General features: G+C 52.6%; 5 protein-coding genes across 5 annotated transcripts; 2 read left to right on the forward strand and 3 right to left on the reverse strand.

The window, feature by feature from the left end:
- Positions 1-933: 933 nt before the first annotated feature.
- On the reverse strand, positions 934-2788 carry PG985_011282 (uncharacterized protein; the record flags this gene model as incomplete). Its single annotated transcript, XM_066831049.1, has 3 exons — positions 934-1290; positions 1465-1746; positions 1943-2788. 3 exons carry the CDS (start codon positions 2786-2788, stop codon positions 934-936), a joined length of 1485 nt encoding a protein of 494 aa, XP_066681731.1.
- Positions 2789-5633: 2845 nt separating this feature from the next.
- On the reverse strand, positions 5634-6305 carry PG985_011283 (uncharacterized protein; the record flags this gene model as incomplete). Its single annotated transcript, XM_066831050.1, has 1 exon — positions 5634-6305. The coding sequence occupies one exon, from the start codon at positions 6303-6305 to the stop codon at positions 5634-5636; it is 672 nt and encodes a 223-aa protein (XP_066681732.1).
- Positions 6306-7596: 1291 nt separating this feature from the next.
- Positions 7597-8261, forward strand: PG985_011284 (uncharacterized protein; the record flags this gene model as incomplete). The annotated part of the gene is made up of 2 exons (XM_066831051.1): positions 7597-7648; positions 7711-8261. The coding sequence occupies 2 exons, from the start codon at positions 7597-7599 to the stop codon at positions 8259-8261; spliced, it is 603 nt and encodes a 200-aa protein (XP_066681733.1).
- A 1012-nt stretch (positions 8262-9273) lies between these two features.
- Positions 9274-11010, forward strand: PG985_011285 (uncharacterized protein; the record flags this gene model as incomplete). Its single annotated transcript, XM_066831052.1, has 2 exons — positions 9274-9476; positions 9930-11010. The coding sequence occupies 2 exons, from the start codon at positions 9274-9276 to the stop codon at positions 11008-11010; spliced, it is 1284 nt and encodes a 427-aa protein (XP_066681734.1).
- A 312-nt stretch (positions 11011-11322) lies between these two features.
- PG985_011286 (Complex 1 LYR protein) lies at positions 11323-11795 on the reverse strand (the record flags this gene model as incomplete). The annotated part of the gene is made up of 3 exons (XM_066831053.1): positions 11323-11429; positions 11499-11678; positions 11738-11795. The coding sequence occupies 3 exons, from the start codon at positions 11793-11795 to the stop codon at positions 11323-11325; spliced, it is 345 nt and encodes a 114-aa protein (XP_066681735.1).
- Positions 11796-12107: the final 312 nt, after the last annotated feature.

Below are 12107 nucleotides of genomic sequence, written 5' to 3' on the forward strand. Positions count from 1 at the left end.
ATGTAGGCACAGCAACATCGCAGACACATCGCCAACATCAATCATTACCTAAAAACAAGAACTATGACGTATGATGGGAATCTGGAAGCGAAGAATATCTAGTCCTCACAGTAGCACCCTTTTCACACCCAAGCCCTGTGTTCTTGAAATTTGGGCCAATCTTCAAAGCACAAAGCACACACCACGGGCAACGTCGATGCACCTCGGCAGGCGGATGAAGATCTTTCTATTGTTCTCATCGCTAGTGCCACTACCAATGCATTTCTGGCCTTTCTTACTAAAGTACGGAAAGATATATGCATTGAAAGTTTCGTTTAGCCTGATCTGACTGTTTCTTAGAGACGTTAGCCACATTTCCTCGTTACCTAATATCCATTCTTCCTTGAAGCTGATAGGGAACAAATTCTCGACTTGAGGGATGCCGGCTAGTAGCTTAGATGTTCTTCAATTATATATGTCATCTGCATCCTGATCCTTCAAAGGGCTTCTTATCCTGATTGGGCCGCTCGTCCCCGTTGGACTCCTGGACCTACTCTTGCCCCGGCCTGTCTGTTCTTGGCCTTCATCACCAACTCTACATATTACACCCTCTCCAGTGTCTTCCAACCTCTTTTCATCTTCTTCCTCGTTGTAAAAATCCTTTTCCTTCTCGTTTCGCCTCTTCCCGGCTTGGCTCCTTTCGTTTTTGTTCGGCCTGCCTTCGGCGTTCTCTGCAATTGCCACGGGGGCTGCCTGTCGGGCGGCCATCTTTGCCAGCGGACCTAGTCTTGGCAATTTTGACTTATCCTTGAATTCCCTGTTATTGCCCTCGGCTTGTAGCCTCCTCCTGTCGAGTACTTCTTCAACAGCGTGTCTTCTCTGGACTTCGAATGCCAGCTGTCGGAACTCTCCATAAGAGCCCGCTTTCCACAACCGCACAAGGTCATCATCCAGCTAGTCATACATGGCTGTGTAATCTCCGTTGCCGAGAGCCTGGGCCACCGCGGCTTCTATGACCTTCACACCGGGGTCAAGCCTATCATGGTGGAGCCTACGCACGGTTTCCTTGTTCGTCATGACGAGGGAGTGGCGCAAGCCGCCCTTGTTGCCGCCCGTGTATTCGGTGATCGCATGGTGTAGCTCGCGGCCGCGCAAGTGACAATGGGATCCGGAAGGAAACGGAATCCGAACTCCGAGTTCTTTCAGCACGAGGTCTCCGCCCTGATCGAAGTCGCCGAACGTGACGAGCCCCGCGAGACCGTGCTTGAAATCCGTGACATCCCGGTGGCCTTCGGTCAGGGGATCCACCAACTGTGCGAGGAAGGAGTACGGGTTCTAGCCGTCTGGGGGAGAAGAAGTGTCAGCATCGTGTAAAAGCAGAGTGGGTTGGGGGGTTCTTCAAAGGGATGCCTTACCTTCAACACTCCTCAGTTGGTAATCCGTGGGGAAGCTGTTATGGATAGCCACGCATTCTGCTTCTAGCACAGGATCCCATCGCACTAGAGACTCTCGCAGCTGCTTCGTGGCCAGCCCGTACAGCCCGGTCAGCAGCTTGGGAAATTCGTTCTGCCAAGCTGCGTCGCCACCCGGTCCTGCTTTCGTCTGGGCGCCAAAGCCGTGCTTGGCCTGCGAGAACCTCTGGAACTTCAGATGTGCCAGGTCCGCTGCGATGAGCTCAGTTCGGAGCCCGTAATGCTCCACGCCGCACACTGCTCGGTGTAGTTCTGTTCTCGGGCAGTTTGGGGAGCGCGGGTCCCGATTCGGTTTCTGTATCAAGTGGTGGTCGTACGTCGTCCCATGTCGAGTCGGGTCTGGTTTCTCGAAGGGGTATCTCCAGGCGAAGGCTCTGGCGGCGCGGTCCATGCGTTCGACGAGGGTCGGATCCGAGGGGAATAATCGTTGGGTGGCATTCGTGATTACACCAGCAATCAATCAATTCGTGATTGCTGTCCCTCAGGAGTACGATGTCCTTGCCCCTGATGACATCGCACAACTTGCCTGCCTCGACATCCACGAGGTAGTCGTGGTGCTTATTATCGTCTCTCAGAGGCCCGGCCTTGTCGTACATGTCCGAAGCCATCTTTAAACAGGCCTCGTACTCCGCGTCGGTCCGCCCTCGGCAGGCCCTGAAACCTTGCATGACCTCGCGTCTTTTCTCGGGGTCATTCCTGGTCCGGAACATCTGCCCATGGACTTCTGCTTTCAACATCGGCCACATGTCTGCCAGCTTCCGTCTCAGGTTCCCGTCTCTGTTCCAGAACCGACGCTCTTGTTTCAGCTTTGCCTTGTCCGTGAGCAGCAAGCTCGCTATGGCGTGAAGGGTCTCCTCCTGGCTCAATTGATCCAGCTTTGCTCGGTTTGTAGCTTGCTGCTGGATCTGCTCCGCCCTGGGCCATTTACTGTAACCCTTGGGTCCGATGGCCTTGGCGTCGAACATGGGGTACGTCCGTCGGTGGACTTTGAACCCATTGAGACGGAAGTCTTCAATCACAACCCCATATCGGCCCTGGCGGTGGCTGTACTCATAAGCCAGGTAGGTGGGCGTGGTAACGTCGTCTATGAGCGCTGGCGTGAGGGTGTTGAGTAGGCTCTGTACCGAGTCGTCCTGGTGCTCTACTTCGTACCCCTCGAGAGGCTCCACAGTGACCGCGGCGTCATCCAGATGGCACACGTTCGAAGCCCATTTGCAAAGTCGTCCTTCAAAGATTTCAACATTGTTCGTAATGGGGTTCTTGCGAACACCCTGGACAACACCGTACTGGCCATTCGTGGGCCTGCCAGCGCTTTCGATCATGCCACCGATATCCATCTTAACGAAGGGAAATGGAACGACTGTGTGGAAAAAGATGTGTGAAAAAATGAAAAGAAAAGAAGAAAAGAAGGGAAAGAAAAAAGAGAAGAAAAAGAAATAGAGAAGATCTAAGAGTGTGAGTTCTCGGTTCTTCGTCTCTATAGTGCGGTGTTTTCAGATGAGATTTTGTTCCAGGTTGCGACTAGGGTGAACGTCTATCAATTCCATAGCGCGCCACCCCCTATTTCAAAAGTATATTAGAGACCCTGCTAGGTAGTGAAAATGGTAGTAATAAAAAAATAGCTATAATTCCATTTTTCCGTACCTACCTTAATACGTAGACCTATCTTTCCCGATATTATTAGTTTTTTTAATAAATAACCTGGGTTTACCGTATTAAACTAATAAATTTATAACGATAAGGTATTTAAATTATTATAATTAAGTTAAAATAATTATCCTTTATAATAAGATTACTTACTTAAAAAGGTTACCCTACGTTAAAATAATTATATTAATTAGAAATAATTATTAATTTTAAAACTTTATTAAAAATATATAAAAACTTAAAATAAAAGCTATTTTTACCTTTTAATTATTATTATAATTAAAAAGATAGAAATATAATATATTTAAAGAATTACGTTATAAATTAAAATTAAATAAGTTATTTTTATAAATATTATAGATTATAAATTTATATATATATTAATTACGGTATATAAATTAATTACGAATTATTAATTATTATTTTTATTATTTAAATATATATAATAAGAAATTACTTTTAATAAAGCTTTATTAAAATTAATAAATAATATATTATATATAAATTTATATAATAAAAGTTATAATAAAATTTTAAAAGGATATTAATATAAAAATAGTAATTAACGGGTAACGATAATATAGCGGTATAACAGTACTATAGCGGTATAATAAGGACTTAAATTAATACTATACGGTTTATTATTATTATATTAGGCCAATTAGCGTTACTTATTAGGGTAATAATTATACTTAGGTAAATAGATATATTTATATATTACTAGCCGATAGGGGAAATAGTGCATTTTTTAATATAATTACAGCTATTATTTTATCGATTTAATATAATAAGGTATATGCGTGATCCCGTTGGATTTTAAGCATAGTTTTTGACATACTTTTGAAATGGGGGGGTGGCGCGCTATGGTTAGGAATCCCACTCTCAACGCGTGCAAAATGGGTTGAGTGTTGATTTCTGTCAAAACACTTAGTGAGAACCGAAAAAAAAAAAAAAAGGAAAAAAAGATCGCGGGAATGAGAGCTGTGTTGCGTTGCTATAGCATTGGCGAATCTCAAATGAGCTTTTAGGGAGCTTCGCAGTGTGTGGAGCTGGAGCGTGTGTTCATTAGTTGGGTAGTTAAGGCACCTACCTATTCTGGATGTGTTATGGCTTTGGCATCTTATAGGCAGTCAGATGACTCAGCTCGGTGCTCTATAGTGCTTCAAGCACTGAACAATCACCAAGTGCTTGCTATCTGCTAAATTAGAGGTGACTGCCCCGGCTTCACAGTTGACCGATGTCTCGACCACTGTTTATGATTGGCCAATTTTCACCAATTGCTTGTGCAATTAAGTAGGTGCACAACCAAGACGGTGTTTCCAGAGCATTTTGGACTAGGCAGAGCTGCTAGATAGTCATTCTTCATAGGGTTCATATGCGTGGCTGTTCAGCCAATCTGACCTTGCCACCCGAAACCGTGGTGGATCTGTCACAGCATAATTACCGCAACGGTAAAGGCAAATCTATTCATTCCAATGACATGAATCATGCCTAGCAGCAATCACATCCAACATAAACTCTGATTCATGTTCGTCCACGCTTGAAAATGCGTGTCATCGTTTGCTCGATCGTGAGCACTTCCACTGGGAATGAAGGATCTTCACTTAGAAGGGATTTGCGTTCTGCATGGAATCAACCCAGCCCAGAACGGTAGCTGAGGGGGTACCCCAAGGCAAGTGTTATTCGTGAATGACGCACTTTTGACAGCATTCGCGAACCAATCTGCGTAGACCCCTAATATCTGTGATACCCGCCACATCGATAGGCAGCTACAGAGAGCCTGGACACTGGAGCAAGAGCACGTCCAATGCAAGTCACCGCATCGGTTACACTCATGGAATAGACCCTTTCTATCTTAGCTCTTGTTGCATTTCCGTTGCCCGCTGATCACTCATACGAAGCATCAAATGTCCAACGGTTTGTAAGATTGAACTGGACGGCCTACATACCGACTAGCTCGAACCAGTATAGTGTTTCCAATGGAAAGCCAAGGATTATGACACACAATCAGTTAGGGGGGCTTGACATTGTGCCTCTGTTTTCACGCTATTTCCATCTTCCATGTACCGGCAGGTCTTGGCTCGTCCCATCCAGTCACATAAATCTTCTGGTCTGCACAAGATCACAAGTTCATACGTCCGGGTTAATAAAGACAAACGCGTGTACGTTGGTTTTGCATTTTATATCAATTACTAGCTGAGGGAAACCCATAAAGAAGGGGTCATAAGGGCCAGACTTTCCAGCACATGACTACTCTCAAAGCCTTCTTAGCCCGTAAGGTAGAGGAGAAAACCCTACCTCATGGTGTGAGGGGGAAACATTTTCCCGAGAGGGACGAATCGCAAATACAATTCCGAAATGAAGAAGAAGAACCCTCGGTCCGTGCATCGTCGTGGGCACCGAACTGTTGCTTGCCCAGCCAGAACAGACATCCTATCCATCGCGCCCTTCCACCAGAACCTGCACCCCCGCCACGGTCGAGATCAATTGTGTTGTGCACCGTCAAAAGGGCAGCCCGGCATGGACTGGCGACGTTTAACAAGGACCGCCGCTGTAGCCGGGATCGCCGTTTCCGACGCAGAACTGGGGGTTCTCCTTGAGGACGTCGATGGCATCGGGAGAGGGGGGCATGGGGGTGTTGGCCTCGCCGGGGACGGCGTAGCGCTTGCCGGTGTGGCCGGGGCCCCAGTGCTCGGCGCCGGTGATGGAGAGCAATTGGCCTTCCTTGGCGCCGGCAGGGGAAGGGCTGCTCGGGGGCGTCTCGCCGGGGATGTCGTAGCGGCGCTCCTCGGCGTGGCCGGGGCCGACGGCGGCGGGCTCGGCGGGCTCGGCGGCAGGGCCGTGGGCTCGCTTCTTTCCCGGGAGCATCTTCCAGGGAGCGATGGCCGCGTCCGGCTTGCCGCTCTTAAAGATGTCGGTCGTGTACGTAGTGTCTGGGTACGTGGGGGCGCCGGGGAGCTTGGGGATCTCCTTGGGGCCGGGCGGGGGGTCCGGCTTTTTCGGCTTCGGGCCGGGCGTGGGGGGGCGCTTGGTGGGGATCTCGTAGCGGCGCTCCTCGGCGTGGCCGGCGGCGGCGGGCTCGGGCTCGGTGCCGTCAACAACAACAACGGGGCCGTGGGCTCGCGGGACGGGGGCGGCGAGGGCGGCGGGGGCCAGAGCGCCGACGGCCAGCAAAGCCACGATGGTCTGGAGGCCGGTGAAATGCATGGTGGGAGGAGTGCTTGGTGTCTGTGGTACAGAAGAGATGACTGCGTTGTGCGGTGAAGTGGTTTGCGGGATGAATTTTTTGCTCCAGAAGACGGGGGGAGAAGGCGTCTTTTATGCCTCGACAAATGGCTTCTGGGTGGAATCGGAGATTGGCGTGCTCTGGTTGGGACGGGGTACGAAGGAACTCTTTTGGAGGGGGTTTGCGACTAAACTGCGGGAGTTTCGCAATTGGCTGTAGTCCATCTACAGCACAATCTAGTGACAAGGCCGGAGTACCACCGTACCGGAGAAGAGCCTTGCCATTCGCTTCATGGAGGGGATTTGAGGGATGGATACGCTGCGAGATCCGCGATTTGGGCCATCGGAGGTGAGGTATTCTGAGTTTTCATATTGGAGGGTGGCTTGCGCTCTGTGATCCGTGTGTTTCTGCCGGTCCTGGCTGGTGTCGAACCCAAGGTTTTGGCACAAAGAGAAAAGCGCTGGTTGGCTCGGCTTAGAGAGCAAGATATTTTACACACCAAAGATACTTTGACCCATACCTGTAACAACGAGATGCGTTTGTCTTATGATGGGATCCCACGAGAAAATAACGTGATTTGTGTTACTTGATGATAGCCGATGGCGCTGCAGCACATGTCCACTTGCATGGCGACTTATGAGGGGATTGCGGGAAAGAACCCCCCTGGAAAACAGCTCTTGATTTTGCTATGTCACATGAGAAGTAGGTGAGGCGATTAATGGGCCTGATCGGTTGGAACCACGTGCCCTGAGTTGATGCCATCTACATCAAATGTCGGCTGGCACCGTCGCGTCAATGAGGTCTACAGCAACAGTACCAAAGTAGGTCCTGGGAATCACGACTAGTCACTTGTTTTGTATTATACATTGGATACATTGGAAAACCGTCTTTGGGATTGGTACTCTAGATAATACTGTTATTGGCCATCCTGGTGTGCCGAGGGGAGCTCTATACCACCACATTGGCAGGCATGACACAAGCTCTCTTCTTTTCCGTGACCTCGCAGCTCTCTCTATGTTCGTGTCTACAACTAGCTCGGAGACCGGAATTGGTTATTTGGGTTTGTAGTCCCAGGGGCTACACAAACAATCCGTTGCCATGCCCCCGGCCCACTTCATTGAATTATATTCTTGGACAACCAAGGTGGCCCATGTCATTTCTCCATCCGCCACGGCAAATCCAGCAGAATTCCCACAAGCATTTGGTACCTGTGATTAAAAGAAAGCTTTTAGCAACATTCCTGATTGACGAATTTCGTGGGGGGCGCGCGGCATGGATAATAGCAGCAGCAAATTCTTCCTCCATTGCGGCCTGAACTTACATCGTACGTGCTCACTAATAGAGAGGATGGTTAGCAAATATCCATATCGTGAGAATATGATGAAGAAAAGAGGGGAAGCTTACCAGCCACCGGCCTTCTCGATCCGCACCTTGCACAGGGGATTCGGGCACTCGCGCGTCGTCTCCCAGATGGTCCGCCAGCTGGCACGATCCTGCCTCCATCGCAGCCACAGCCCAGCCGGCTTCTGCCGCCTCGCCTCCTCCCGCTCGCGGGCGCGTTTCTGTTCTACGAGCCGGGCCCGCTCCGCCTCGCGCGCCTCCTGCATCCGCCGCTGGCGCTGCCCTTCCCCGACGCGGCGTTTCGCGTCCTTGTCCTGCTTGACGGTCGCCGCCGGCCGCTCCTGCACGCCCGCCCGGTACTGGGCCAGCATCTCCGGGGTGGCGTAGCGCTGCACGTCGTGGGGCGCCAGCGGGGCCGGGCACTCGGGGCAGACGAGATGGGTCCAGTCGTCTGGGCGGGCGAGCAGCTGGGTCTGGAGCCAGGTCTGGATGCAGGACAGGCACGTCCGGGCGGGGTGGTCGCACTGCGCGGTGAGGAGGGCGGAGGGGGGGAACGAGGCGGTGGGCTGGGGGTCGGTGCAGATGCGGCAGGTTAGGGTGGTGTCTACGACGGTTTCGGAATCGCTGTAGGAAAAGCTGCCGCTGTCGTCGGGGTGGTTTGGTTTGGGCGAGGTCTCTTGGGGTGAGACGACGTGTTTCTCGTTATGTTGCTCGGGGACATTGCTGTTGTTGTCGGAGCCATTCGAATATATTGACTGCTTAGCTCGGGGGCTTTGGTTCTGTGGCTCGCCTTTTTCAGGGCCCGTAGTCAACGTGTCGTCGCCACCCAGCTTGTCTTCGACCTTCTCACTCGTTGACTGGGGGTAATCACACCCTGTAAGCCGGCGCGCTGCGCCGCGGAGCCATTTGCGAAGCTTCTTCGGCGAGAACATGGCTCTTGTAGGACAGCGCGTATACGAGAACACGCCTGTGACAATAGAAAAAGGGGGAATAGCAGTCGCTGCTGTTCGGTGCTTAATCACACCGACCGTATTGGATGATTTGTATTGGTTGATCGCTGTGACTGCTGTACCAACGTTATCACCATGGCTTTGTTTCTCCATGGAAACTGTGTATCTTAGTTGACTCGGATCCAAGATGTTCCAAGCAATTAGGGTTAATAAATATTTTCTCAATTTAGTTTCAAGCCGATGAGAGCAAGTTTTCATCATCCATGCTCGGGGGAAACCCTCCTGGTTGCACGGGGTACGTTTTTGATAGCGCTGTTAAGAAATCGAACCAACAGGAACAAAAAGAAGCACCTTGCGGTCGTGAGCTGATGCCGCGGCGATGAATGCTGGGTTACCTTCCCAAGCTCTGGCCATCTCACTACATCACGAATGGAGCCGGGCAGTAGCAAATAGTGTCAAAATCCTGTAACCAGAATCGGATCAGTGGAATTATTAAGTGAGCAGTTCTGGATGTGTTGGAATTTTGATAACCCCTGTCGCTTAAAAACGCCAAGGAGGCGTAGCAAGGGATGATGATTTGAGCCGGGGTCAACCTGATTGAGGGGCAGCCGCGCCGCCTCTTTGAACGTTCTCCAAATGATTGATGAAGTATTCCATGATGACCGATGTCACCGAACGAGAGACTCTACCCGTGTCCACCACGGTGCCGTCGCAGGCCGTGGGGGAAAGGGTGGACGCGAAACCATTCCATTTTGATGCCTATCGCGACACCATCACTTACCTGTACGCGCGAGATGGGCTGGCTTTGACGCTGAAGGAGACCATGCAGGTCATGGAGAAGCGATACAACTTCTTCGCCACGTATGTTTATCCGGCTGATACCAATCAACAATGCTTACAAGCTGACTGACCATGGGTTCCCCCAGGCCGCGCAAGTATAAGGTTCATTTGGCCAGTTGGGGGTTGCAAAAGAACAGTAAGCTTCACCATGCCTTGCTTTGTGCCTGGATACGGATATGGAACTCATCCTCGACCAATCAGGAACGCGAGAGAGGGCGGAGAACAACACGTCCCAGCAAGTGCAGGTAGGCACGCGAGCGCCGCCCTTGCATCGGGCCGCCGACCGGCGTGTCGGTAAAGATTTCGTGGGCGAGAATTGGGTCCGTGAACTCATGCGACACATATCGCTGGAGCGGGCAGCTCGGGGCCGCAGAGCACCTCCGATAGTCTCCTTACAGTTGCCCGACTTATTGAGGGTGCCGGAACACCACATGCACTACAGTAAGGCCCCCCTCAAACACACCCCAAATCCAGGAGGAAGCGCCCTGCTAACAACGAGACCGTCGGCCAAAAAGTCCGGGAAATGGTCCAGCTCTGCTGGGAAATCAAAGTCATCCCCGAAGGCAGCCCGGGCTCCAACGACCCGATGAACGAGTGGTTCGGCCTCGTGACCCTGGCGTGCCGGCTGCTCGAATACGGCCGCGTGCGGCAGGGCTTCCGGGTCGTCGACCGGTGCTTCGACCGGCTGGCCGCCGTCGTCCTGCGCGACTTCCACCCCGCCGCCTGGGTCTACGGCTACGTCGCCGGCTTCCTCCTGGGCTTCCAATCGCCGGACCTGGGCCGCTCCTACGCGCGCTACGCGCAGCGGCTGCTGGCCGTGTCGGAACATCCGCGGCCCGGGGGGACCGACGGGTTCTGCCCGGTGACGCCCACGTTCGAGTCCAAGCGGGGAGGAGAAGGAGGAGGGGGCTTGTCGGAGGTTTCGTTGCTTTGCGGCAGGCAGCTGTGCGAGTTCCACATGGCCGAGATGGGCCGCCGGCGGACGGGCGCGCCGGGGGAGTGCGAGATCGTCCTGACCGACGGCATCCAGTACTACGGCGACGTGCGGGACATCCAGCTGAGCATCGGCATGCTGCAGAAGAACATCATGTGGACGAGCCGCAAGAAGCACGTCGTGCCGGAGGGCGCGCTGGGTCGCGAGATCCGCGACCGAGACGGCCGGGCCTGGGTCTGCGTCCGGGGCGGCCGGTACGACGAGGCCTGGAGCCTGCTAGACGACGGCCTCGCGCCGGCGGATCTAGCGCGCGCGTACGTGGAGAGCCCGGACGATGTGATCTCGTACTACGACACCCGCGCGCTGCTGGCGCGAAGCGACGAGCGGCGGTCGCCGGCCCAGGTCGTGGAGGCGGGGAGGGCGCTGGTCGGGATGCTGAAGGCGCAGTACGGTCTGGCGGACTACCGTACCATTGACGCGCAGGCGGATCTGGAGGCGTGTCTGCGGAAAAGGGGATGCGACGACCTGGCCGATGAGGTTCGGCGGGATATCAACGTGGCGCTGGACGCGGTGGAGAGGATGGATGCGACGGATGCCTCTTCGTCGCCCAGGCCGGCGTGACACTTAAACCTGGAGGCCCGCCCATTGTAATTATGAGGGGGAAAAAAGTATCGTTGGGGGTTGTATCAAGTTGCACTTGCACTGGGTTAATAGTATTGGGTCCAACGACTTATATCCGCTGGTTTGGATACCGGGCCCCGGGCACGGGGGGAGTAGTGATCTCCCGTACAAAACGGGACCCCACCTGGATGTAGAAAGGAGTCGTAAATAGGTTGGTCGTACACTCTATGGGTATCGTGACATATATACAGGACATCTCTGCCATTGTTTTACAATTTTGTGAGGTTCGTATTCGTATTTCCGCTGCTTCGCTCAACTGCTGCCACAGACCTTGCCGGTGGTGACCTGGACCGTCTTGCCTCCCGCCACCTTGACCGTGTCGTTGTCTCCTCGTTCGACGTGCTCGTGTATCCGCAGCTCTAGAAAATGCGGTGTTAGTTATAATCTCAGGCCATTCGGGGACATTGTTGCTGCAGCGCTGGACGTACTGTAGGTGTCGGTGTCGCCTTCTCTCTTCCCTTGTACCACGTTCTGCTTCAGGATGGTTGCGACGTCTTGGGCGCGGTGGAGCTCTTCGGCGACCTTGGGGTCGGAGGGCTTCAAGTCGGCGTGCTGGCGGAAGCCCAGGCGGATTTGGTTTTGGGCGGCGTCTAGGATGCGTTGATCACCTGTGGACGTACCGGTCAGACTTGGTCGCAGTATATATTGAATCTAATCGGAGGCCTACCTTGGAAGGCGATCCGCGCCGACCGCCAGAGGTTTCTGTAAGCTGCAATTGCGGCCATTGTGTGATCGGAAGTTGGTCGAAAGGCGTGTGGGTATGCGAGTCTCGTGCGTTTATGTACTCGATAGTAGGAACGAAAAAGATGCGCTATTGTATCTATAAGACGATTCTACAACGATATTTCGGTATTCCACGATGCGATTCGATGCGACAGCCGATGCTGGAAAATATTTGTGGCTTACGCTCTCTACCACTGTGGCTAGTAAAGATACCGGAGCCCACAAGCCTCTCTGCCTCTGCTGCTAGTGCTGGTAGTGCCCCACCAAGCCTGAGCCAAGAGAGTTGCTCGGTGCTGGGGCCGATTGAAAAAAAA

This window comes from Apiospora marii (genome assembly GCF_038362585.1).
Source record: "Apiospora marii strain CBS 49790 chromosome Unknown utg000007l_segment0_segment0, whole genome shotgun sequence".
NCBI classification, from domain to species: Eukaryota; Fungi; Ascomycota; class Sordariomycetes; order Amphisphaeriales; family Apiosporaceae; genus Apiospora; species Apiospora marii.